This window comes from Coccinella septempunctata, chromosome X, assembly GCF_907165205.1.
Source record: "Coccinella septempunctata chromosome X, icCocSept1.1, whole genome shotgun sequence".
NCBI lineage: Eukaryota > Metazoa > Arthropoda > Insecta > Coleoptera > Coccinellidae > Coccinella > Coccinella septempunctata.
The window spans coordinates 8,694,629-8,722,416 of NC_058198.1; the positions used below are offsets into that span (position 1 = coordinate 8,694,629).

Here is a 27,788-nt window from a genome sequence, read left to right on the forward strand (position 1 = left end):
TTGGAATCGTGCTGGATTCTTCGAGAGAAGAATATGGTAATAATAAAAAGTGAAATTTGATCGAAGAAGTGCGTAGAAAACTAGTGGGACGGGTATCTGAACGGAATTCACAAATTACACAAGCTATATAGCTGTCCATAAACATCCAATATATTCCATAACAATCTGTTGTTATAACTTTGGAATAAATTGAACCATTATAGAGTTTTTCGAATAAATTAACTGCAAATTATCCACGTGTTTTCTTTAAAACCTCCCTTTCCTTAATTTCCCTTCATTTTTCAAATACCCATGATCCCTAATAAAAAAAAAAAATACAGCTTAGGCAAAGTCGAACTTTTGTTATGAGAGGCGACATTTCACAAATTTCCGCAATTTATGATTTTATGAAATACAGATGATAAACGCTATAAACCGTAGAAAACCGTGATATTGAGAATCAAACATTGATTACTCAAAAACCTATTGAATAGGAGCCATCTAGTGAGGAGGGACTGAGCTAACCTATTGGTGGGTTTATACAGGCTTCCTAAGAACTAACCTAACCCATTGAAAAACTTCAAAACCCTGCATACTGTAATTCAAGGCTTATGATGCAAAATAAAATCATTAGATTGATTCCAAACTCATTTAGATTCAATCTTCACTATGAAGAATTTCATAAACCACTTGTGCTATCACAGCACTAATAGCGCATGCGAGTTGTATATCAAAGGGAACGCCTCATTAGTACTAACTGCCCTAATGAAGGGAGCAGAAATTATACATTGACCAAGAGATACTAGTCTCATCTTGCTAATTGCCAGAAAGTCTTGTAAATAGAACATTCCTAGAACAAAGGACTTTTTTTTAGACACTTCTCTTTCAAAGGCCATTTTGAGTCAAATACTTCAAGGTCATAGAAGCAGAGACGGTGGGATTTCCATCTATGGGTTGGAGCTAATGTCAAAACTGTCAACCCAGTGTGATAAATCAAAATCAATAAAGTAAGGAAAGAACAGACTGAAACCAAAATGGTATTGAATACCATCTTCAAGTTTCTCACTTCAAACATTTCCAAATTCCGCTAATACTAAAACATGATGATTCTATTAGTAGGCACTCTTCTCTTAGTCTTGAGCCAAAGTAAGTGGTCTGTGTCTTTTCAAATAGAATGGCATCCTGAGCGTTGTTTTTTCAGAGGCATCTAGTCACTGCATTGATATACATTCCCAAGTTGTGGCTCAAGGATTGCATTATGTTCCAGGGCCTAATACTTGCACCCTATGTATCTGTGATAAGGGTAGCCCAAAATGGTGCAAATCTGTTTTGTGCAAACCCCCAGAGGTAATTTAGCATGTCAACAGTATCGATGTCAGCTTATTCATGTACAAGAACTAATGAGAAATAAGTAGAGATTCCTTCACATTTTTTTTGTGGGAATGTATTGGTAGACCACCTTTAGCGCATCCACCATAAGGTGCTTTTTAGGAAAAAAAAAAATGAGCCTTTGGCTCCTAATAATCATCACAATAATACTGATCAATTCATGACACTCATTCCCAGGAGAGCCTTTCGCTCTACGAAGGCTCTCCGAGACGTAATAACTGCTTTTGTAGGCATAACATAATCTAGTTTCATGTTTTCGTTTTTTCAGAACTGTAAATCTTTTCAAATCGGCAATTCTTGTTGCGAATTCAAATGTCTGGACGACATACTCACAAACGATGGCTACAAAGATACATATGATCTAGCCTTAAGATTGATAGCCAGTGCTTTCACTGCTCTCCTTTCGCTATCCATTCTATTCCTGCTGTACCATCGATTACGCAGACGTAAAATAAGGCTACGACAGACGAGACCTTCAAACGAGGACCAAAGGAGTTTGAATAGCATAGGCTACATAACTGGAGGTTTCGGTTACCACCCAGCTAGTTATGGGTAAGAACCCAGCTAACGACAGTTGAGACTTAAGTGAGCTTATTGTTGTTTCCGATTGATTACAGCTATCTTGGATCTGGAAGCAATGACCTTGAATACCCCTACGAACCCAATACACAGTTTTCGTTGTGGAAACCACCGGGCAATTATTTCCCTAGAGGGGAAGCACCTCCACCATACGAAGAAGCAGTGAGACTGTCACAACTGGAACATGACAATACAGCCAACAACAGTGTCGCACCCTCAACAACACAGTGCGTGTCAAATTCGAATCAAGTTGGCAACCTTACATATACCATCAGTACATCCCATCCTAACACAGCTCAACCACAGTATCAGAATGGATGTTGCGTTCTGCTCACAAGGAACGAGGGAGCTTCCAACGAAAGTAATAAAGAACATACGAAGGCTCAGACATCCTCATCGAACAACCACAGCTCGAATGATAAGGTTCACCAGTCGTCTAGGAGTGATCACAGCAGCAGTGCGAAAAAGAGCAACAACCCGACCAGACCTTGCACTTCGGAGGGTAGCAAGCAGAAGTCCAAATCGTTCGAGAACATATGCGAAAGAGAAAGGGGAGGCAATCAAGCATCCATGCCTACTAGTTCAGATGCGAAAAATCACATCTACGCAAATCAGAACATAGATCCAGCTCTTCATCGGCAGAAATTCGAGGAAGACAGCCAGCGCATTGCGGCAGCAGCAGCCAGCAACACCCTGATCAGAAGATACGTGACCAAGGATAACAGACATCGGACGATTTCAAAGACTTTTCAGGTAAAGACAAGATTTTTTACCTTCATAGGAAAGAAAATCGTTGGTTATTAACATTCAAAGACTATTTTCTCATCTGTTGCACAACAATTTCGAGAAAATCATGACTAAATCAAGATTACCAGACACTAATAACCATACAATATTTAATAACAATTTGAAACACATTCTAAGGATATACTTGTTGTATAAACATGTTCCTATTGTCCTAATTATTGAAGAACGTTGCACAATAAGTGGTACACAAATCTAGCCAAGATTGCTCTTTACCCTTAGCCAAAAACGTCTATTTTACAACCCTTAATTTCACTTCAAGCTCAGGATCCTCCTTAGATGGATTTTGACTCGAATTCCCTAGAATTTCGACTCCAGATTTGATCTGTGCACTAGCGATTACATTTTCGTGGCCAAAAAACGATAAGCACGATGAATAAATGGTGAAGGAGCACTTATAGCACAGAACATACCAACTAAATTCTGTCTCTAAAGAAATCTTATTCGATTTGAACCTTTTACAAATCACTTCTATCCTATTCTATGTAGGATGACAATCTCATACTCCTTAACTGGTTGTAAATTATCTTCGGAATGTTGCATTTGTTACTAAGAGATAACCAGCATCTCAAATCAATCGAACTTGTTTAAATGTTTGATTGAAGTTTGTCTTCATCAAAATGAAAAATTCAGAATATTTGAGTGGCGAGTTGATTTCTTGTAGCACTGCAATACAGGGTGTTCACTAAAGATGGGACAAAAATGCAGGAGTTGATTCCTTGTCTAAAAACAATAATTCATGAATGAACATGTAGGTATGAGAACTTATATTTCAAGTAACAATCATACTTTTTTTTTTCGCAACAAATGTTTATTCTTTCCACACAAAATTATAAAGAGCGACCTATGCTATTGCCCCATTTTATCAGCTTCAATATTTATATTTTAAGACAATGGTTACCGAAAACATGGCACAGTTAAAACTCTACCTTTTGAGGTAATTAAAAACAGATCCTTTCTAAACCTAGAAACAAATTTCCCCTCAAGTAAGGTTCAGAATTAGAGTTTTCACCCTAAATCTACTGAAAAATAAATCAGATACCGAATACCAACTTTATTAATCAACGTGACAAGCAGAAACGACCAGTATAATATTACATGGTCACATTGTTGTATAAAACTCAAGGTTTTATTATCTTCCAGAATAAGAACAAAGTTCCTGTGGTCAACGCAATGGAAACTGTTGTAAAGGAACCCAAACGCATGTCAATGTCTCAGTTGACCCGAGACATGTCCAGTCATCGGACTCTGCCAACAAATCTGAAAGAAATCAGCATCGCTTGCACTCCAGAGCCTGTGTCCGATAGAACGGCTAGAGAATTATCGATTTATAAGGATCATGTAACAGAGAGACCGACAGCTAAAGACGCAACAATTTACAAAAACCAATTGCCCGAAGTATCGACCAACAGAGAACTCTCCATTTACCGAGAAAAAACATCAGAGAGACCTTCGAGCAGTAAGGATTCGAACGGTGCTAAACACGGTTATAAGAAAGAGAGCGATACAAACTGTAAGACCCTGACTAAAAGCAGCAATTGGAGCACAATTTACATTCCAAGCAGCTCAAAAACTCCAATATTGGACAAGATTTGTCAGCTCAAAGAAAGTATACCTTCGACTGCCGTAGAAACCAAAGATATCATACAGTATTACAAGTCGCACATACCAGAGGCCGAAAACTCATATCAGTGTTTAAATTCTTCTCAGGATGATGACGAAGATTACAGGCAAGTCAACTATTTCATGACCAATTCGATTTTGTTGTTTGGGAGGAATATATTGATGGGATTTTCTTTTACAGGAGTGAATGCGAAAATTGCAAATTCGCAGGAATAACAGAGGGTGAGGATGAGATACCTGAGACAATGACTCTTCAGAGAAGACCGTTAGAATTAGAGGAAGAGATGTCTTATTACCGAACTTCTCTCACACTGCCCACTCACTCTAAAAAGCCTAGGTATTTATATATCAGTCCTTTACAGTAACATGACTTGAGAAATGAAAGTGAGAGTTGAAGATGAAAAATTAAAAAATTGTTAACCAATATTGAGCATAAAGCAATAATAAGCAGAAAAGAGGTGTACATGCAAACACCAATAAAATAATAAGCAGCAAAACATTTTTCAAGCACATATGTTTAAACATGCAACATTAAAAGAATAATACCCTCAAAACCAAAGAATTTAAGATCATCTAATTTATAATTGTCATGCAGACAATAAAATGAAAAAGTACAATATAATCAGTCTCACTTATAGTTTTTGGACTTCAAAGTTCATCTCGTTACTACTGCTTTTTGACATAAAATCTTATTAATGTTGGGATGACTCTGTCAATAGTCTCGTTTCCAAACATAATCTGATGTCATCTGTTAAAAAAAAAATTTGAGGCTTCCGAATTGCATGATTTTTAAGCATTTACTTCAAGATTATACACTTGAACATGTGTGATTTTTCCCCGATGGGAGAAACTAATATTCTCAATGACGATACCACTTTAACAATCATTCAAAAATTTTGATTTGGATCGAACATGATCAAGTAGAGCTTATTGTGGAATGATAAAATTTAAAAAATTCACTCTGGTGTAATAGTCGTCTACATTGAAATTTCTCTCTCCTCGACTTAGTTGTATAGCTCTCCTAGTGCATGAAAAATCTACACAAATTCCACAATTCACCCACATCACACTGAAGTAAATCACTTCAAAATCATCAAAGGTAAAACAGGTTCAGCAAATTTTTTTGAGCAATTGTTGAGAAAGAAATATGAGAGGCATATTTTTTGAATCTCATTTTTTCAGTCTGGGAGCCACAGGATGTGTCCAACAATTTAATTTCATACCAAAATATTAGGTTTTTAGTTTTGAATTAATGTCGTAACCTATTAGTAACAGATGGTAAATTTTCAGCAGGATTTTGAGTGCCAAACCAGAAAGGGAAAGTTGGTTCCTGACAATGGATGAATATTCAAGTAGTGATGATTCGGCGTAATTTTAATTGTTTTCATATTTTATTATTACCGTTATATTTTGATATTATTTATGTACTGTAAAATACGTTGATTCTTCCATGACTTGATTATTGTTATATGAAATTGAAATATTATTGGGTGTGAAAATTGTAATGAATGTATTTATGTGAATTATGATAAACATATGATTCTACTGAAGAACACTTTTTACTGAAAATTTACATTTCCAACATTAAAACAAAGTACTTGCAACCATGCAAAATGAAATTCAAGATGTTGTAACATTTATTTCTTTCGATATAACTTGGTATAACATAGAAAAATAACACTAGTTAACGATTAAATAATGGAACACCTAATATTCAGGCTTTTTTTATTGGTACCACATCATACTCTACTTCAATACACAAAAATCACATTATAAGGAATTTATATAATAATATTACACAGTTTTCAATAGGAATACAATAACAGTTTTCAAAAATTCATCTTGAATTAGTCCGAAATAGAACATGAGGTAGTACAAACTTTGCATATAGACAAAAATATAATTCTTAAACGATAATAGATCATAGGAAATTTATTATATTGGGACATATGTCAAGCCTGAACCCTCAATACTGAAATTAATCACAACGTTTGCAGTTCAAGAATGGCTTTGTATTCTTTTAGGCGTTAAAATATTTATGGTTGACTTACGTTTCTTCTCAGAAGTAGGGGTTATACATTTACTTCCATTTCCTACAGAATGATCTAACTTATTTTCCTCAAGTGTGGTTTTATTAGTAAGTGAACTGGTTCCTGGTTTTTCTTCAATTCCATTTGAAGTGTTATTCGTATTAATATTATCAGATGTAATTTCCTGTAAGTCTTTTTCTGCTGGTAATTTCTTAGAATCTAATACTTTGGATTGGGTTTGTTCAGCCAGAGCGTCATCTGCATCGTCATTAGTTTTATTATTGCTGCACGACATATTACATTCTGAACTATTCAGTGTTTCTCGGGATCCTTTTTCACTTATTCCACTTGAAGATTCTGCAGGATCTTTTTTTAGAAAGAAGCTAGTAATTGGTTTTTGCCATTCTGGAGTTTCTCTAGGACAAACTGGATTGCCACCAACTGAAAATATTGACAATATAAATAAAACGAATATTTGAAAAATATCTTGATCATCTTACTGCTAGAATTCGCCCTGCTAGAAGATCCCTTAGATTTCGGTGTTGAACTGCCACTAGCAGCACTAGATTTTCCTCCGCCTTTTTTAGCAGAACTTCTACTACCCCCAACTAGAATATTGAAATATTTATTAAAATTCCAGTTTCACTTCTTAGAATAGATTCTGAATAGAAATTACTTACATGTAACACATCTATCACCTGTTCGCACCATTTCTGAGAAATATCTAAGTTAAAAACTTGTTCAGCGTGCAAATAATTTGAACCCACGACTTAACTTGAGGTTAGAAATGCTGGAAATGTTTTTATAAATAAACACTTGACTTGAATTTGATTTTGGCGGGAATATTCCGATCATAGAATATAAAGTTATCTTTATGGGTAGGAAAAAGGACGGAGTTGTTCATTTTAAATAAGGGATTAAATCCAACTTAATTGTTGCTCATCTTTTCCAGCAATACATAATATCTCAACAATTTCGTAAAAAGTACTGAAGGATTCAAGAACAAACCACGATAGAATTTAAAATTTGAATATTTGAATTTTCATTCAAATTAAATTTTTTCATGAATAAAGGGAAGGAATGCAATAAAAGTACTCAATTATCAAATTTATTAGTTCGATTTTGTTGCCCTTTTAGGATTCCTGAACACTCCATTGAAAACCACACTTTTTGCCTCCATATCAACTATGGAATAAATGAAAGGGCGATTTGCGTTGAATTTTGGTGTTTGTTGTTTATACGTAACAGCAGCACCTGGAAATATAATTAGATAAATACCCTTATGTATTATGTTTCGTATGTACGGTTTGCATTGTCTTTTATTTAATGTTTACCTGATGCTGCTGCTGCTATGGTCCCTTCTTCATCAACATCTATTTCTGCTTTTTGAATAAGCCTGGAGACGTATAGGTATTGATTCACCATATTCAATAAATCAGCTTTTTGGGAGTCGAATACCTCTTTCAGTCCCATCTGAAAAAAATATTTCAATTTTATGCATGTTGAGAATAGGTATCATTCAGCTATATACCTTGTCTAAAACAACGTTCATGTTCAAATCAGATGAAATGGAGAATTTTGGCAGGAAAACATTAACATCTTCGTCAATGAACTGTTGTTCTGCTTCCTTCAGTTTTTCAATAATAGTTCTCATTTCCATTTTGTTCACGAGCTCTAACACCTCCGTTATGCTGGCACCTTTTAATGGTAAAATAATAACCATTGACATCTTAGCACCCTGTAAAAGTATCAGTCAATACAGTACCTTTTCTAGCCTGCTTGCAAGGTATATTGAGGAATTTTGGGTAGATGAATGGAAGGGAAAATTTGGATAACGTTGTTAGTATCACAATGAGGGGGTATTTTGAATTTATTCTTGATACCACAGTGCACTCGCCTGATGATGATGAAATAACGAAACAGGCGTTATGGGTTTCCACAAAAGTATGCAAGAGACAAGAATGTTTTTCTAACGGTTCAACAGTTTTCAAGGAATTCGCCTTATTAGGTAATATTAATGATTTTTTTTGGATAACCTACATTCCCATAAGGAAGTAAGACAGCTTGAGCCTTCAACGCTTCTAATCTGAGGAAAGCTACAGATGCAGATAAAAACATCATGTCAGCTTCACCAATTTCTTCCCCTTTTTCATTGAAGAACGGTTTTTTCATTGTGGCAGTCTTGTTGAAAGGATACGTCCAATCTCCCTTGAAATACAGCGTGCTTGTTAAGAAAATTTCTGCATCTTTGACATCACCTGAAAACGATTTAGCTTATTATTCGAACGATAATTGATTAAATTAATCTGGTGCCTTAATTTTTATCATTTCCAATAATGAGTTCTGAAGATAACATTGAAAAAATTCTATTTTTGGTTATACAAGTCGGGGCCCCCAAAGACCAGGAGCCCCATATCATTGATATGGCTATAGCTACACCCCTGATAGAAGCGTAACATACGGTGGTAGAAATAGTTAGTCTAAAAAAATGACAATAATTGCACTTTATACAAAGCCTTCAATAGCTCTACAATGAGGATTATCCATTCATCCTAGGACTTTCCAGATACTGTGTGGTATAATTGATACTAAAACCAGGAATGAAATGATGAGTGGAGCACCAGTTTGTGGGGCCCCCCCTTTAACCCTGAATATAAATAATTAATGCTGGCAACAGAGAAATTATGTAGGTAATGCTTGTTTTGAAACTTCTTTATTAGAATTTTTCATTTTATCAGTCCTACGAGGAAGTTTCTACTTTAATAAAGATACATACTTATTTATAACTTGAGCTTTAGTGCAAATATGATGAATGGCTTGACGGAATTTCCTATACTGCTGTTGTATATTGCCAATCTTTTTATTTTAAGGATGTTCCCAAACATTTATCAATTGTTATGACGTCTCCTATACGCAGAAGTTTTGTATATTGATTTCGAATAATTTTCACCATCACTACCCCTTTTACAGACATAATTAGGGGGCAAAGTGCTTACTCTTGCCTCCAATCAGAGCTGTTTTCGACGCTTTGTCTTCTACAGCTCACCCTCCAGTTCCATAGTTCTGGTGAACTCCAGTATCTGGATTCTGGGATGACTTCAAGGAGGTTACATACTCGCTCCTGTGAGTTTCTCTCCCAAAGCATTTTTTGCAATGGCGAGGCATTCTGTCACCAGGTGATCTGAAGTTTCATGGTTCATTCTCCTCCTCACAGAATCTGCACTCGTCAGATTCTGCTAAGACTCATTTTTATTAGGAGAATATGCCCTGTAAGGAAGCCAGTAAGGAGCATATTCTTGCTAAAATCCAGATATTTCTTTTCCAAGAAACTTTTTAGGGTGGTCCTGTCTCTGAAGATTCCTCCAGAATGATTTTCTTTCGGTTTTTTCCTTCTCCTGAAACTATTTCTCTCGTTGAGGGTTTTTTGTTAGATGCTGTAAGTTTTTCATTCATTTGGGACACCCTGTTTTCTTTCAGCCTAACCTAACCTATCCTCTTAATTGATTTTCTTATATAGAGTGAGTAAAAAGTACCTAACACACAAAATTCATATAAATGAGTGAATGTAGTCCTTTTTCTCTGCGTACCTATACGAAAGGATATTAAAAAAAAATCTGTTCAGTTTACTTTGTGAAATGAATTCCACTATCCTGTTGTTTGTTGCTTTGGCAACGTAGTTGTTGATCAATTCAGTTGACGCCTTCAAATCTTTAAAATCAGCCGGCATTACATCAATACTGTAGTATTCCTTCGTCCTGTCTTGAAACGTTTGTTTCAACGAATGTTTTTTATTGGTGAAAATTCCACTGGACAGTTCCAATGTCACACCAACAGTCGTATTCTAAAAGAGATCCTATTTTTATACTGGGATATGTAACTCCCTCCGTTTTACCTGTAAAGTCCCACGTAATTGTTTATATTCATTTCTGAATTCAGTTTTGTCGTAGGGGATGTTCAATACGGTCTCCAGCTCCTTCAAAGTGTTACCTCTAGCCCCCTCTGATATTATACTCAAGAGTGACCATACTGTATATGGGGATAGGGCTAAATTCATCTCCTCCCCAGCTTCATCTGCAGTAGCCTGAAATCAAATTATAATGCGGACTTTCAGATACCTACTCTGCGAAACGTTGCTCTATGTATTTCACGTTTTTAATGAAGTTGAGAATAATTTAAGGGTAAGCATGAGAATCATGGAAGAGCATTATGGAAACATTTTTGTAAAGAATGAATATGTTAAGGAATCTTTTGAGTTATATAAGGGGTGTATCTCATGAGTAAACGCGATCTTAACACAGTGAATAAAAACGAACACACAAATGCTTCAAAATTTCACTTTTTTGATGTTTTTTCAGGTCACTAAGAGTTCTAGAGAAAAAAATTTAAATTGAGTTTCCATTCCAGTGCCATTCTGAGGGGGTTGTATCCAAGCAGGATCAAAAACCACACTTTTTTGACTAGGAATCACCCCCTTTTTTCGCAACTATTCATTTGCACCCTGTAGATTAGCTAATTGTACTATTCTGATTGATTCAATCGTATAATTCAGATACAAAATTCATTACTACCTGCAGTAAATTTGTTGCGAAGGTATTGAGGCCATCTCCTATGTTTATACTGTTTTGTGCTTCAATACATAAAAAACATGCACCCAAAAAATCTGAAACAAAGAAATAATTCATTATTACCTATCTCGTAATTCGAATGTGTCTGTTATTGCACCATGTTTTCATGAATCAAATGTGAAAAGAACTGGATCAATGAAAAATACTGAAAATGAATTTCAGTATACGTTTGGGGACCATAAATCCAGCTAAAACCCTTTTTTTTTCAAGGGGTGGTTGTTTTCCCTTTGTCTCTAATCCTTCCAGACATTCACAGATTTATAGAATCAATTCAACAATAGGTGCCAATGAAATTTTATATGTAAATTATTGTAAATACGATACTATTCATAAATATTCCATTTCGTTTTCTGAAAAAACTGGAAACATGCGATAATTGTCACTGAAATGAATGAAGACTACTATCGTTTTTGCAACGTCGGTTTCAATAAATTATGCAAATACTGACTTCAAAGTGCTCTCTTGGAACATATATGTTGAGGGATTCACCCATGAAAACTTTTTTATACATAATTAGGGCAAAAAAATCGGCTTCCTATATGGTCAAACGGACCGCGCTCGTAATTTCTATCGAAGTATATGTTCCTGCCACTTGAATCAATTTATTGCCACTTATGTCTTGACAGAAGGCGCCTATCGTTAATCCTTCCAAGAAATATATGCAGGTGCACGCAGGTTGTGGCAATCAAAGCCATTATCTAAACGACATGCGTCGACCGAAATTCCTTCGATGGGAACTGCAAGGCAGTGTTTTTATTGTATGTTTCATGGGACGTTAATGATCACTTAAGAATAGTAAACATCAATTTATTACCCTACTCCAGATTATATTGCGCGAAAATAACAACATGACAGCAAATCATTAGGTCATAATTTATTGTACAGATTTATTTATGGGTTAGTGAAAGAAGGCGCATGTCTTAATCGTTGAAGCATATGTTCCTGCCACTTCACTCAATTTATTACTACTTATGTGTCGGCAGGATTAGTTTATGGCAATTAAATCATTTTCTTCTAAACGACATGCGTCAACAGAAATTCTTTCGATGTGAAATAAGAGGTAGTGTTTTATTGGACTATAATGACCATTAAAGAACAGTAATATTTTTTTCTCCTGCACTTTTATGTCATTCAATCCTGAGAATCAAAAATGGTCAGCTTTTGAGATAATGAAATTTTAACTGAAAATTTTTACATCCGAAATTCTAACCTTCTGGGATAGATTATAAAAATTTAATAGGAATAATGTTTCTCTACGATGAGAATATTGTTTTTTTTTCCGATCCCAAGTGGAATGTGAATACTCAATACCGAGTTAGAAAAGTTGGAGACCTTGTACCTTATCTTTAGGCACGTATAATTGAAGAATATTCGAAATTCTCTAGTAAAATAATAGGTGTTTATCTAAAAAAAAATCAGGGTTTCATGTCTGAAGAAGGCATTAATGTCCTGGTTAGGTAAACGTGGAAATGGAATTCCTATATAAAAGAATGTGGCGATATGGTTGACGTTCAGCTGATTAGGAATTAGACCTAGTGATTTAAGTCCTCATTTCTATGAATATTGCAAAAAATATAGTGCTATTTTGGATAGTTTATCGAGCATTCTTTACTCTCTTGAATCTTTATGATGTATCAGATAGGGGAGGTTGTCATTAGAATCTTTTGTTAGGGGGTGAGTGCCTTAAGGTACCATTATTGTTCCCCCTCTATACTATGGAAACATTTTTAATATAACATTTCATATAAAGCATGCTTGATGGGTTTTCAATCTATCAAATAAAATTCTTAGTTTTCTCATTCTTATATAAATTGAATAGTGTTTTGTTTTCACCACTAAGGTCATCTTCAAACAGTTTGATCCTAAATAATCTTGCAAATAGATGCACCTGAAATAATTGTGTGATAAACTAAATTGGGTGGCTTTTTTTTTAGTTACTACGATACCTTATTTCTCAATTTGTGTTTGAACTTTTTAAAAAGTCAATTATTCAATCTTGAAAAAAGATCTTGTATAAATATCTAAAACTGCTCCAAAGCTGCAGAAAAGTGCCAACATCGTACAAAAACATCAGATAAGGTACTCAATTTCATATAGAACAGAAGAGATTGTCCATCAACACAGGCGAAATGGTTTTCCTAGCTCACACTTTTTCACCGGAAAAATCCTATTATCAACTGATTACCCGTTAGAGAATGATGTCAGAGAATTGAAATTCGCATTTCAACCAGTAATGAGTTTGCAATTAGCATGGCGTTAACCACCACCTTTGGTGCCGTGAAAGAATGATGTAACTTTGGCCCCATCCGTTTCACAAGATGAAACAGACCGCAAAAAATGTTGAGTTCGTTGAAACTCTCTTCTAACGTAGTATTAACACCAGAGTATATAGTACCTTGACCACAAAATCGGTAAAACCTGTCAAGGGGGAATCAATAATATCTGTTTGTTCATCGCTCTGCTTCTACAAATCGATGAAGTTGAAAATAGTGAATGACCATTTTGACCTTCGAATAATTCAGAATGGAAATAATGCATTTCGTTTACCCATGTATTACGTCTCTGTTTCCCAGAAAAATAGTTAATTTTCCATGGAATAATAACTATTGTGTTCCTGTTAGATCATTGATTTATGTTGAATCCTGTTGGAATCGCCAACAGGTGGATCTTTGGAATATTCAACGAAATACAGATAGTATCATTTCATTTACAGTCGATAAAACCTTGCTTTACCATTATTATATTTTTCTTTTTTTTTTTGAATGAGTGCAGAAGGATATTTTGCAATTTTGCTTACTGCATCACTTCTCAGTTCAGTTTAAAATCGATTTTAATATCATCCTTGCCCCAGATACAGAGCCACAGTTTTAAGTTTAATCAGACAACATGTTTTTTATATTTGTTTATAAAAGGAACTTAGGCAAGTCAAATGATTTAACCACGAAATATACTGTGTTCTGGAGAAAATCAATTTGATATAGCTATTGATTTTCTTGTTATAACATTTTAAAGTGCAACTGTTATTTTCTAATGAATAATATTTTTGCTACGAAACAACCAAGGGGTGATTCCTTGTCGAAAAATAGTGTGGGTCTTTCGTAAATTTTTCTTTTGAGCATCCTATGCTTAGATACATCGTCTTAAAATACCTGGAAAGCAGTTATTATTTTTTTTCACGGAAACCAGAAAACTGACAGAAATGAAATTGGGAGGACATTCTATGGTAGCGAAAATTCAATAAAAAATTCTGTTGATGTTGCCCTAAAATGTCAGCATAATATCCACCCGTCGATTGCGAAGATAATTCCAGCGTATACTGACGCTAACTCGTTGATAAATCTATTTCTTTTTTAAATTGTTATTCTCAGCAAGAAATTATTATTTGTTCAAAGTGAATCAAGCTGTCAAAAATTTGTTTTTGAAGTGTATAATATAAAGAAAATAGTTTCTTGCAAAACTAATTTTAGGGGTGGTTTTTTTTACCCCTTGCAATTATAGGGGAACACTACCAAAATTTTCTTTTGATTGCCTTCTCGCCCAAATAGAATGCCCCCCCAATTTAATTTCTGTCACTTTTCTGGTTTCGCAATGAAGAAAATTAAAAATTGCTTTCAGTTGCTATCTTTAGGGAGCTGTTTTAAAGCAGGGGCTGTAAAAAAAATTTATATGAATGACCTACACTGTGTTTTGACAAAGAATAGCTCTATAAATTTTTTCGCAACTATTTATTGTTGTATAACCAGAATAAAACTCTATTGAATTATTTTCAGTTCATGGCTTCATTTTCGTTGATTTTCCAACTTTTCCTTTATGTACCTACACCCTGTATATCTACATACATTCCGAATATACTATTAGATAGTTCTAAAAAAATATGCATGCTTAGGTACTTCAGCATAAACTGATATTCTCGTCAGAATTGGCAAACTCACAATGAAATGGAGTTGGACTACTTTTTGATTTTTGCCAAAACTCCCTCTAGTCCTTCAGCCCGACCCCTGTATTCGAACTTTCCACGGATTCGTTGTTTGTTATAATTTCAGCTTTATTCCGATGGGATTGAATCATTATTGAACGCATAATGAGATTTTCGAAGAACAATCTGTGATATGGGAATAGCAGCATTTGAATTTAAATTGTAATACATATCAATGATATTGGATGATTACGTGCGGGAAATATAAAGAAAAAAATCACATCCAAATTTCCATTATATGTAGATAGGCGAGTATTCAGTTGTGAACCGATAATAATGAAAATATTAAATAGGTCACCTTGAGTTTTTTTGTTTTGATGTTGGAAATGAACGAATTTTCAAATAGGTAAGCCTGGAGATGCCAAAACCGCCGAAATCGATTGCTAAATGAAATTTATAATATGAAAAACAGTCTGATATACTGTACTTACTATATAGCTTTTATATGCAAGCTGATTGAGAAGTTCATCAAATTCATAGTAAAACGAATCTTCAACAAAATTTTTAATATTTTACACACCAAAATTTTTAGGTGTCAGTCATAGTTTTGCCTGATTTTTTATAGGTTATAGATAGAAACTACATACATAAAATACACATCTTATGAACACAATAATGATAAATTCGCCATATACAGCATAAGAAAGTTGTTCGTTAAAAATGTATATCAACCACAACTTCAAACAAAATATATTTGTAGTGAAAATGGCTTCTCACTCAATGCTTCCACAAAATCGTGATATATTAGTAGGCCCCTACAAAAACCAAGGGCTCACTATTACTTTGATGATCACTTTTATCTTTAGAAGGTTATTTTGGAGGATATTTAAAAAAGCACTGGTACCAAAATGAATATTTTTTAATATTCTGATGGTTTGAGGACCTGTACAACAGAAAATAACAGTCAAAAATATATGCGTCTGCTTTCATTTGACGCAAAATTTGTTGGTCTTCACTACATCATTTATATCAACCATTTTTTGGGAAATTTTAAGATCCTCAGGAGATATGATTAGAAAACCGCGAAAACACCCCTTTAGGGGGTACATTTTAGCCTTTCACCTCCTTTTGTACCTACAACTCCACTTAGGGAAAAAACCTAGGATATTGATATTGGGACATATGCAAAGTCATTCTTGCAATTAATATGCTCTGGTTGCCATTTTTTTTTAAAGTATGGTTATTCTTCTGGGATCTTCAGTGTATAGCTTGTTGGAAAAAATCGAAAATTTATAATCTGAATGTCCGGTTTTTAACAGCCTTATAAACAAACTGTAATTCACATTACCTCAATTCTATTATTTTTTGTGTTGTTATTTCTCCTAATTTGATCAGTTGATTCCAAAGAAGAAACATCCATAATCAATGCTTTTATAGTTTCAGATTTTCTATCGTATTTATCTGTTTTAATATGTGTTTCACTACCCCGATTTACACCAATAAATTTAAATATTGATTAAATGATTTCTCGAGTGGTGCTAGCATTCTCTTGAATTTTATTATGTGTTTTCTCTCACAACATCCCTCAAACAGTCGTGAAGAGAGAAAATTAATACATAATAACTTTCGGGAAAAATGCTTTTCATCTTTTAAAATCAATTTATGTCTACTGTTATACAAACAAAAGATTTCAGAGAAATTTTCGAGAATTTACAATTTTTCATTTTTATATTTTCTTCAGATGTATGAAATTTCATGGCACTATGATGAATTTACTATATAAGTTGAAAAGTTACAATACTAAAATTCATTTTGCATGTACATATTTTCACACTTTGGTTGAAAACCATAAGGAGGAAATTACTGGCCAATCATCTTTCTCATATTTTCAAGAGCTCTTCTTCTAAACATACTTTATGTAAACAGTGCAATTTTAAAATGGAATGTAATCTTTTCAGTAATGACATCGTTGATTTCTCCATGAAAATTTCTAATTCGCATTTAGGGACACAAATTATTAGTCATTCTTTTTTCTATTTTTCGAATCAAATTATTGGTCAACCGTTGCTTTATTTTTTGGTTTTCATTTCAAGTATGGAATCATTCACGTAATTAAATTGAAATTTCATTGATATACAGGGTGAGTCTTTGACTCGTAAAAATATTTTAACAGTAGATTCTTGAGGTCAAAAAGAACACTTATTTCCTTTAAAAAATTTTTCCGAATCGGCTTGGTTTAAGAGATACAGGCTGTTGAAAAACCATAAAACAGTATGGATTTCGGAATATAGTTTTTCATTTATTCGATGAATCTCCTTAAAACACAAGATATTACCCACATCTTCCAGTTTTCCCATTATGACCATTACGTACCATAAAAATACCAAAAATTCAAAGAACTCAACTCTTGAAACTAAGCTGAACGCTACCTTATGAATATTTGAACGTTTTGTAAAATAAAAGTATTCTTCATATTTTCTCGTATAATGGGCCGTTTTGAGTAATTTGATATCTGTGAAATTCGAGAAATTGGATACTTTGACCGAATGCAACTCTTTTTGAAGGATCCACAGATGTGTAGTGTGGCAGATTTAGCTAGTTATTCTGAAGGTAATTTTGTTTTTTCAAGGGTGTCTATATCTTTTCATCAGTGCCACATCGGAAAAAATGGTATAGAAGAATAGTGTTTCTTTTGACCCCAAGAATCTACTGTTAAAATATTTGTACCAGTCAAAGACTCGTCAAATGTGACTTTTTATAAAGGGGGAACACCCTGTGTTTTTAGTTACGTATTTTTTCTGATTTATTGGGATATCAAGGATAATCACAAACAATATCAACCCTACTTGTTTTGAGAAATTAATTAATTTTCAATGGTAAATGTGCTTCCAAAAATTTTAGCTGAATATTCTTCTAGAATATTGAGAAATTTGTAAAGATTACTGTGGCTTGTAGTTCATATTGACGATGGATTAGAGGTCGAAATATTTCATACAAGAAACTGGTCTATTTTTGGCGCTGGAGTCGCTGCAGTAAAAAGAGTTAAATTGTTTTGAATTAATTCACGAAATCATGGAGTGAACACCGCTTGTTAAGATGAAAAAGAGCGTCAGCCATCCGATAATAATAATGTTGAATTATTGATGCTTGTACTCACATAGTATTCTCGACATATTTCCCAGTAGCACGAAGTAATGGTTGATTTGGGAAACACTTCACTAACGAGAAGGCGGTTTCTAAGTTGCGATGCTCCACAGTCACCTCCACAGCGGATTGATGCTCCTCTGACCTTATCCGCAATCCATTAACAGTTACAGTTGTTGTCTGTTCACCTAATTTTACGAATTTAATTTTATTGTTGCGGAATGACCTTCGTGATGTCCATAACTCTATTAATTGCCGTGCTGTGAATAGTCGACGGATCTTAGCACAACTGAATGGTGTACGAACAAAAACCCATCATCATTCATTCGGTGGCCAACCGGAAAAACCGGAGTCGTCACGTTAGAATAACATCAAATTTGCAGATAATCTTTTTCCGTGCCGGGCAAATTGCATTTTTGACCGCAATCCGCCTTTTCATCGCAATTTTTTCCGTTTTTTCCTATCGATCCATTGTGATTCTTTTTGGAAACAGATATTTACTCTACTTCGAAGGTATTCGAGCTAGAAATTCAATAAAAAACAGTATGTTTCAGAATTGGAAAAAAAAATTTTCTTGTATTTCAGTTCCTTCAAAAAATAATGACGAAAAAGTTGTTAAGAATTGGTGGAATTCAAATCTGGCATTTTACCTCCATTTCTCAAAATGTTTTATTAATTTCTGCCCATCATTACGAAAGCGCTGAAGAGCCACACGAAAAAAAATCCAAATGTATAATTCCGACTTGCTAAGTCAGAATTCCGATTTACAAGTCGGAATTCCGAATTGAAAGTCAGAATTCTGAGTTACAAGCCGGAATTCTGAGACACGAGTCGGAATTCTGAGTAACAAGTCGGAATTCTGAGATACAACTCGGAATTCTGAGATACAAGTCGGAATTCTGAGATACAAGTCGGAATTCTGAGATACAAGTCGGAATTCTGAGATACATGTCAGAATTCCGACTTGTAACCGACTTGCAAGTCGGAATTCCGATTAACAAGTCGGAATTCCGAATTGCAAGTCAGAATTCTGAGTTACAAGCCGGAATTCTGAGACACGAGTCGGAATTCCGACTTGCAAGTCGGAATTCTGAGATAAAAGTCGGAATTCTGAGATACATGTTAGAATTCTGACTTGCAAGTCGGAATTCTGAGATGCAAGTCAGAGAGCATTTTGCTCACATGATTCGGCAACAATCGAATGCAACAAAGCAAATGTCATTCGACTAATTCTAGCCCCACTACTGTCTTGCATCTCAGAATTCTGACTTGTATCTCAGAATTCGACTTGTAACTCAGAATTCTGACTTAGCAATTCGGAATTATACATTTGGATTTTTTTTTGTGTGGCCCGCCAGTGCTTTCGTAATATTCGGATTTATCACCAGTTGAAATTTTATACGAAGTCTGTCGAACTTGGTGTAAGTTGAAATTCTTTTTTATCTTCTTCACTTCAATTTTTTCCTATACATCCATTGTGATTTCTTTTAGTTCCGATGTTTACTCTGTTTCGATCGTATTCGAGCTAAAAATTCAATAAAATTAGTTGAAGCTTTCAGAGGAACGAAACAGTATGTTTCAGAAGTTGATAAACTGCCATATTTGAATCCAACCAATTTTCAACCATTTCAGAATCTGAAAAAAACGCAAATTTTTCTCGAAATTATATCCCCACCTTGTTTCAGTTTCTTCAGACAATAATGTCAACGTTATTAAGAATTGGTTGAGTTCAAATCTTGCATTTTACCTTCATTTCTCGAAATATTTCATTAATTTCTGAAAAACTGTGTGTAGGTACGTATGAAAGCATCATTGAACAGTAGTCTTCAGCAGTAAAGACATTCAAATTAGTTTTAATTTGTAGACATGACAATCAAACATTTCAGGTGAGGTAGCCATTTTCAAGAAATTCAGGAAATGCCTATTTTAATATCGCAAACGTTGAGATTTTTACTGAGGTGAAATTCATATTTGGATTTATCACGAGTTGAAATTTTATACGAAGTCTGTTGGACTTGGTGTAGATTGAAATTCAACCTTTTCATCTGCCTCACTTCAATTTTTTCATATACATCCGCTGTGATTTCTTTTGGTTCCGATGTTTACTCTATTTCGATCGTATTCAAGCTAAAAATTCAATAAAATAGTTGAATCTTTGATACGTACAAAAGAATATGTTTCAGAAATTGATAAACTGCCATATTTGAATCGTACCAATTTTGAACCATTTGAGATCCTGTAAAAACGCAAATTTTTCTGTAATAAAATTCTATCTCTACCTGGTTTGAGTTTCTTCAGACAATAATATCAAAGTAATTAGGAATTGGTTGAGTTCAAATCTAGAACTTTACCTTCATTTTTCGAAATATTTTATTAATTTCTGAAAAACTGTGTGTAGGTCTGAAAGCATCATTCATCAGTGGTCTTCAGCAGTAAAGACATTCGAATTAGTTTCAATTTGTAGACATGGCAATCAAACATTTTAGGTGAGATAGCCATTTTCAATAAATTCAGAAATTGTCCATTATCTCGCAAACGTTGAAATTTTTACTGAGGTAAAATTTATATTCGGATTTATCACCAGTTGAAATTTCATACAAAGTCTGTTGGACTTGGTGTAGGTTGAAATTCAAACTTTTCATGTTCCTCACTTCAATTTTTTCTTATACATCCACTGTGATTTCTTTTGGTTCCGATGTTTACTCTATTTCTATCGAATTCAAGCTGAAAATTCAATAAAATAGTTGAAGCATTCAGAGGAACAAAACAGTATGTTTCAGAAATTGATAAACTGCCATATATGAAATTTTCAACCATTCAAGAGTATGATAAAACGCAAAGTTTTCTGTTATAAAATTCTATCTCCAACTGGTTTTAGTTTCTCCAGACAATAATGTCAAAGTTATTAAGTGGTTGAGTTAAAATCTAGCATTTAACTTCATTTCTCGAAATATTTTATTCATTTCTGAAAAACTGTGTCTACGTCTGAAAGCATCACTCACTAGTTTTCTTTAGTAGTAGAACTAAAAGAGATATTCGAATTAGTTTCAATTTGTTAACATGGTAATCATTTTCACGAAAGCATCACTCACTAGTTTTCTTTAGTAGTAGAACTAAAAGAGATATTCGAATTAGTTTCAATTTGTTAACATGGTAACCATTTTCACGAAATTCAGATAATCCCATCAGTATCTAGCAAACTATGAGATTTCTACTAGGTGAAACTTTGATATTTTGAATTAAACTTTAAGTTTTATATCTTTGGCATTTTATTTCCCTGTTCTGAATCCAAATTGCTGTTACTAAAGGAGTGATGCAAGTAGTTTATGGATGTTATTTGTTATTATGACCTCTAACCATCATTGTTATTATAAAACTTTATTCAAATCATATGATTTGTTAACCATCCTCTGTATATTGATGTTTTCGTTAAAGTTTTGAGACATTTTTATTGAAGTACGTCATCCATGTCATGGATATTATCATTGAGTATTAAACAAGTATCAATACTCAATTAAACCTGTTCCAATAAACTGTTTTGCGGGGAAAAAGTAGATTCGCATAGTATTACCATCATTCCAGGAGTTTATAAATCACCCTGTAGTGAAAATGATTGACAATTATTGTCCGTTAGAGCCACAAATCTGATAACTACACGACCGAATTCGAATTTTCCACCTCTATTAGGATACCCTCAATTCAACTTCTGAATGAGGAAACTTTGCCGAAATGATATTGGTCCGGGATGCTGTACCTAAAGTTAACTTCGACCTACAACTAATCACCTTGTCATGGGATCTCCCTCACAGTTTCTCATCAAACAATGAGAGCTAGATGCAAGTAAAATCTTGTTCACGAACAGAGAAAATGGAAATAAAGAAGCCGTCACGTTTCGTTTAGTATGTGTGCTGCCGACAATTCCTGTATCCACTTTCTCGTTGTCAGATAAACAGAATGACGGTATAAAATTTTCAAGTTTAGATTTACTTATTATTATTATGTGGAATTTCCAACCTATGGTGAGTGGTAAGTTTTCCACCTTTCCTTTGTAAATTTCAATTTCATGTCGATAATGAAAGTTTGCACTTATGGATTACTGAAAATATTGACTTGCGATAGTGTCTATCTCAATACGAAGGTTTGTTGCTTTTCATGGTTTATCAATATTGATTTTGCGATTCGGAATCTCTATTGTTATATCGGCAATAATACGCAGAGAACAACTGTCGTTGTAGCCTGAAACTAAAGTTGGGTAACCTCCTGAAAATTTGTTCTTCTGTGCTGGAGAATGGAGTACTTTTGTTCGTTGTTGTCCTGTATTGAATTACTTTACGTTTTGATTTCTCCAGATGGTTCAACAGATTCAACAGTTTCGTGTAGCATACAAAAGATTGAAATTGTGAATTTATTATTTCATTATTTCAGGGAAAATTTAAATGACCCTGGGTATAAGGGAATTATGAATCAAAACTTTCATTTTAAGACTCTCAAAGTGCACGTCTTCTTTTGAAAATCAGTACATTGCTCACTAATTTGTGAATTTTTAACAGAATTTAAAATAATATGTGTTTCGATGGGCAGGTCTTGTTTTTCGTTTATTAAATCTTGATGTCAAAAGAAACACTATTTTCCTATACCATTTTTTCCCCTGATAAAAAGATATAGCCATTTTGAGTGTTCATAATAAGCTGTGCCACCCCTGGAAAAGCAGAATTATCTTAAGAATAACTAACTAAATCTGTGACACTACACATTTGTGGATCTTTTAAACATAGTTGTATTCAGCCAAAGTACCCAATTTTTCAAATTTCACAGATATTTTTCATTTTTGAACATCGAATTACTCGAAAACGGCGCATTATACGAGAAAATATGAAGAATATCAATTTTATCTTACAAAACAGATTAGATCAGGGGTTCCCAACCTTTTCAAAGCCAGGGACTTCTTTTATATTATTCTGGTTAGCAGGGACCACCTGTAATACACCTGTAATAAATCTGAAAATTTTATGGAGCCCAATGCAACCGTTGGATCTTGACCATTATTCAATTGATTCTATCTTTTTGGAAATTTTTCGATAGTCACCTTTCGAGTGGATTATCTCTCAATAACAATAACCGTAGATGGAAATGTGACACATATTCTGTAAGAGCAACTCTTCTAGTAATAAATCTGAAAATTTTCTGCAGCTCGATGCAACCGTTCGATCTTGACGATTATTCAATTGATTCTATATTTCGAGTAGATTATCTCTCATTAACAATACCCGTAGATGAAAATGTGATACATATTCTGGAAGAGCAACCCTTCTAGTAAAAAATCTGGAAATTTCATGGAGCTCGATGCAACCGTTCGGTCTTGACGATCATTTAATTGATTCCATCTTTTTGGAATCAATGACAGTCACATTTCGAGTAGATTATCTCTCAATAACACTAACCGTAGATGAAAATGTGATACATTTTCTGAAAGAGCAACTCTTCTAGTAAAAAATCTGGAAATTTCATGGAGCTCGAAGCAACCGTTCGGTCTTGACGATCATTTAATTGATTCCATCTTTTTAGAAATTTTTCGAATATTTTATCGATTGAGCCACCACCGAAAATAGTTGTTGGCGTCATGAGATAATGTTTATTATACCGTTGACCTCTTACTCGTCACACAAACATTTGCCCGTCAGACTCATACAGACGAAATCTTGACTCATCCAGGATCTCCTATGCTTGTTCCAGTTCTTATGTTGGAGAACCCAACGATTCTTACACGTCGCTGCTCCCCAACCCAATCGCAGCTGCCTGCCGGATCTTCTTGCCCTTAAACTGAAGCTAAGCAACCTATTCCATATTATTTGACCAGAAACTATCCTTGTCGGAATCAGTTATTGATATACGGTTGAAGAAAAGGTTTCGTCGTCAAGTTAACCTCGCCTTTGCCGATCTTGTGCGACGGCTGTAGCTCTTACCTTTTCACCTCCATGGTTATAGGCAACATTTCCACACTCTACTAAATAGACTGTGTGTAACCCCTAGACGATCAGCAACTTCCTGTGGGTTTAAAACCTCATTTAATCAACACACCAATTGTCAAAGTTGAATGGCTTCTGAACGCATGTTAAACTCGTGACAATCCAGAATTGATACTACACTACACAAGATGAGTTGCAATAGCTCATTTCCGCACATACGGACCACAAAGAATATCATACACCTATAAGAAATGAGTTTATTGTAATTTATTTTCATTAAGCCATTAAGTATCATGAGGACCATATTTTGCGTTACTCTGATACTCCCCACATTGTATGTACATACTGAAAATTTGATTTGAGTGCCAAAAGTAGATAAATTCATCCTTTAAGTAGAGTTGTTTCGTTAAAATTTTGAAATCTCGATGGATCATGGAATCTACGGTGATTAACGTCGTAAATTCTGTATGTTTATGCGCAGACGCGTATTATTCTTACGGCGAAAGCACACCGAAGACAAGCGCAGACGCTCTTGATTCGTAGGTCAAAGGGCATGCGTGAATTTTGTTTTTCAGACATGGGAACTGCTCAAGTCAAAGAGAACTGAGGGATTTGAGTTGTATAATGATGAACTGATGATATTCGATACCCTTTTAACTGTTGTTTTGGAGTTACCCATTGATTGGATCGGCTGTATAAGGTTCTGACGCAATACTTCTCGTAACCTTGTAGGTATATCTCGGAAGGTTGGTGGGTAAGGTGAAGGAGTGTTATACGATTCCCCCAACGTTATCGATTACATCACACAAGCATATGTGCATGTTATATCTGTTAGTTTAGTGGGCTCGTGGAGTGCGTGCTTTCTATGTATCCCTTTTTTACTGCTGCTGAAAAGTGGGCCAGCTTGCACATAGAGGGCAGGATGTGTATCGATTGAATATTGTTTCATCAATATCGCCACCTTTCTACTCAGCAGGGAAACACTACGATAGAACGACATCTCGTAGCTTAGATGTGTGCGCGGCAGGATTGCAAACTGTTGTCTTTTTTGAAGTTTGGTCTTTTATTAAGTTGGTATCCGTTCGGACGGTTTTCGATTCAAAAATTAACGTCAAAGTCCGACGACTCAATGAGAAGATAAAGAAAAATTCTCCAGCGGAAGAAAAATCGGAATACAATGCCAGAGCGATTCAAAATAACGAAATCGCAGGACAAAAACAATATTTACGGTAATTATAGCGATTCTGGAGTTTTGTTAGAAGACGATGCTGCTAGAGAAAAGTTGCTACCCTCACATACTTTGGGAACTATCGTTGAAGGTTGGTTTCAATTCTGTAAATAGTTTGTTCTGCTTTTAGACGTATTAAACTGAATTGTAGCAGTAATCTGTTGATTTTTCCACCCTAAGTGTTTACTTGAACCAAATCGAAACTTTTGTATTTATCGTCAATGTGATAATTTATTCAGATATTAGGTGCATCATACAGCTTCTTGACCAAGGCGATAAATCTATAAACCACTAAACCGCACTTTATCGACTGAAGCGATGTATATAGTTCAGGGTCAACGTAGTACGGTTGGGATGTATCTTTTATGTCTAACTGCAATATTCGGAAATGAAAAGTAGATTGAACAATAAAATTCCGATCAATACGTCGTGAATCTTATCGAAAACCATTGATATCGCGAATTTTCATATATGCTCACTGCACAACCGGTTTCCTCGCTCCATTCAAGCAAAATTCGTTTCAGATCGTAGATAGGGAGACACGTTAGTTTTTCACGTTCTCCATTTGTTGAAAGGGGTGGCGCGATATGTACAGGGGTTGAAATCGGACTTGTTCACGAACGTGACGTATCTCTTCATTATAATGAAGTGGCGCTTATTGGGGACTTTTGGACTGAAACATTATTTGTCCGCCTCTTGAAGAGGGCTGATACCCTTCAGAAAAACAGTCCAGTAGGTTTTTGAATTATTGGGCAGTAATCGAAAAATATTGCCTGGAGAATTGCGAATTCATCAGAAAACGGAAAATCACCTGGAGAACATTGACTGGAGGTTGTATCTGATTGAGATCCCATTTTAAATTGAATGGTATTTTATTGAAAGTCATAAAGCGATGGATTTTAGCGTCTGCTCGAGTGGGGTTTAATCAATTTTTACTGAAAGATGATATAGCTATCGCCAGACCACTAACATAACAATCCAGAGTTCGAATTATCAAATCTTTTCGTTGTACTCCATAACTATCGATAGAATTGTTGTACATACATAGCGTCATGAATCTGTCTTCAATTTTCACGATAACTACTCTGCCAAATTCATTGAATATCATCAGATGCTAATTTATTGTTGAAAAATTGCATTTTCCAATACATGTCGCACAAATACTGAAATATTAATCTTTCGGTTAATTGGGTATTGTTATGGTACGTGATGGTCATAATGAGAAAACTGGAAGACGTGGGTGATATCTTGTGTTCGATAAAAATTAATCAAATGAATGAAAAACTATATTCCGAAATTCATGTCATTCGATAAAACCGTTTGTGAGAGAACTGAAAATAACATTTTTTTAATGGTTTTTCAACAGCCTGTATCTTTAAAACCGAGCCGATTTGGGAAAAATAGTAAAGGAAAAATGTGTTTCTTTGGACCTCAAAAATCTACTGTTAAAATATTTGTACGAGTCAAAACTCACCCTGTATAGTATCATTATTTTGTGACGAAAAATTTGATCCGCCTACTGTTTGTTTTAACGGCCACTCAAAAGCACCCTTCCCACAAAATGCAAATTTTTGAAACTAAAAACCTCATATCTCAATCTCGGACATCTGGGACTATTTGTCAAGTAATTCAGTAAATCGAGAACAATTTTTTAGCATCTTAAAGTGCGCTATTTTTGATGTATAAAATGTTATACTGCGTGTTCGAAATATATTTAAAATCATGAGAGAGATGCCCATGAATTCTGAAATGAAGAATATGTAATCTTAGAGGATTCATTGTCCAAATATTTTGGATCGTGATAAATACGAAGGAAAAGGGATTAGAAATTCGCTAAAATAGCTAACTTAAGCTCTAGGTTAATTGAATGGGAAACAAACACTAATTGACTAATTGATTGATTGAAAATAAATAAAGCTTATTGCATTTTAATAAAGATGTAGACGAGCTAGTGCTCTATTTGTTTTATTTTTTTATTGGCCAAACAATAAACTATATAATTTCATAGCCAATTTTTCGAATTGGTTAGGATAAATTGAATCTATGTAGGAATATTATATCTTTCTTTCCTAAGTACATATATTGTTTGGAGTTCTTTCCGTATATATCCCAACTTTGTATGAAATTACTTATGAAGTGATTCACATTTTTATTTCTTCCCATGATGACTTATATAAATTTCCGAAACATATATGTCCAATATTAAGACATTATTGTCTTGTCTTATGAATGAAGACAAGTATATTTCAGAAAAGAGAACAGGGTGTGAATGAATAGTTGTTATAAAAATTTAGGGGGTGAATCCTCGTCAAAAAATAGGGCTCATCTTTCATATGCAATTTTTTTTTTATGGCAACTGGAAAGCAATTTTCAATATTTTTCTTAGAAACCAGAAAATTGACAGAAATGAAATCGAGCAGACATTCTATGAAAGCGAGAGGACAATCAAGGAAATTTGGTGGTGTTCCCCTGTCAGCATGACATCCGCCTACTAGGTAAATTTAA

General features: G+C 34.5%; 4 protein-coding genes across 6 annotated transcripts in view; 2 read left to right on the forward strand and 2 right to left on the reverse strand.

Moving 5' to 3' along the window:
- Nucleotides 1-942: 942 nt before the first annotated feature.
- LOC123321649 lies at nucleotides 943-5,924 on the forward strand. Of its 2 annotated transcripts, none has more exons than XM_044909370.1 (7): nucleotides 943-1,125; nucleotides 1,181-1,326; nucleotides 1,637-1,920; nucleotides 1,986-2,700; nucleotides 3,895-4,481; nucleotides 4,556-4,711; nucleotides 5,668-5,924. In XM_044909370.1, exons 1-7 carry the CDS (start codon nucleotides 1,080-1,082, stop codon nucleotides 5,744-5,746), a joined length of 2,013 nt encoding a protein of 670 aa, XP_044765305.1. In that variant the 5' UTR covers nucleotides 943-1,079; the 3' UTR covers nucleotides 5,747-5,924. The 2 variants fall into 2 exon arrangements, with proteins under 2 accessions (XP_044765305.1, XP_044765304.1); XM_044909369.1 differs by having other exon boundaries at nucleotides 944-1,125; nucleotides 5,665-5,924.
- A 69-nt stretch (nucleotides 5,925-5,993) lies between these two features.
- Nucleotides 5,994-7,242, reverse strand: LOC123321650 (PCNA-associated factor-like). The gene is made up of 3 exons (XM_044909372.1): nucleotides 7,085-7,242; nucleotides 6,905-7,012; nucleotides 5,994-6,845 (listed from the first exon to the last, which is right to left on the reverse strand). The coding sequence occupies exons 1-3, from the start codon at nucleotides 7,113-7,115 to the stop codon at nucleotides 6,373-6,375; spliced, it is 612 nt and encodes a 203-aa protein (XP_044765307.1). The 5' UTR covers nucleotides 7,116-7,242; the 3' UTR covers nucleotides 5,994-6,372.
- A 254-nt stretch (nucleotides 7,243-7,496) lies between these two features.
- On the reverse strand, nucleotides 7,497-18,391 carry LOC123321973 (serine protease inhibitor 77Ba-like). The gene is made up of 8 exons (XM_044909786.1): nucleotides 18,103-18,391; nucleotides 10,973-11,064; nucleotides 10,297-10,485; nucleotides 10,032-10,245; nucleotides 8,445-8,662; nucleotides 7,936-8,142; nucleotides 7,739-7,877; nucleotides 7,497-7,658 (listed from the first exon to the last, which is right to left on the reverse strand). Exons 1-8 carry the CDS (start codon nucleotides 18,116-18,118, stop codon nucleotides 7,516-7,518), a joined length of 1,218 nt encoding a protein of 405 aa, XP_044765721.1. The 5' UTR covers nucleotides 18,119-18,391; the 3' UTR covers nucleotides 7,497-7,515.
- A 6,685-nt stretch (nucleotides 18,392-25,076) lies between these two features.
- Nucleotides 25,077-27,788, forward strand: part of LOC123321288 (solute carrier family 12 member 6) — an 82,938-nt gene continuing 80,226 nt past the window's right edge. Inside the window, exon 1 of one of the 2 annotated variants that reach the window (XM_044908752.1) lies at nucleotides 25,077-25,374. In XM_044908752.1, the coding sequence (XP_044764687.1) occupies nucleotides 25,233-25,374 (142 nt within the window). In that variant the 5' untranslated portion in view covers nucleotides 25,077-25,232. The remainder of the gene's footprint in view (nucleotides 25,375-27,788) is intronic. The other variant, XM_044908754.1, reaches the window with a different exon arrangement.

Coding starts and splice junctions, on each gene's coding strand:
- LOC123321649 (XM_044909369.1), top strand. CDS start 1,080: ATGATGATTCTATTAGTAGGCACTCTTCTCTTAGTCTTGAGCCAAA. Junction 1,921..1,985: donor TACCACCCAGCTAGTTATGG/GTAAGAACCCAG, acceptor GATTGATTACAG/CTATCTTGGATCTGGAAGCA. Junction 4,482..4,555: donor GATGATGACGAAGATTACAG/GCAAGTCAACTA, acceptor TTTCTTTTACAG/GAGTGAATGCGAAAATTGCA.
- LOC123321650 (XM_044909372.1), bottom strand. CDS start 7,115: ATGGTGCGAACAGGTGATAGATGTGTTACAT. Junction 7,013..7,084: donor AGGTGATAGATGTGTTACAT/GTAAGTAATTTC, acceptor TCAATATTCTAG/TTGGGGGTAGTAGAAGTTCT. Junction 6,846..6,904: donor TAGCAGGGCGAATTCTAGCA/GTAAGATGATCA, acceptor CAATATTTTCAG/TTGGTGGCAATCCAGTTTGT.
- LOC123321973 (XM_044909786.1), bottom strand. Junction 8,143..8,444: donor TCTTACTTCCTTATGGGAAT/GTAGGTTATCCA, acceptor ATACTTTTACAG/GGTGCTAAGATGTCAATGGT. Junction 7,659..7,738: donor CATAGCAGCAGCAGCATCAG/GTAAACATTAAA, acceptor TTATATTTCCAG/GTGCTGCTGTTACGTATAAA.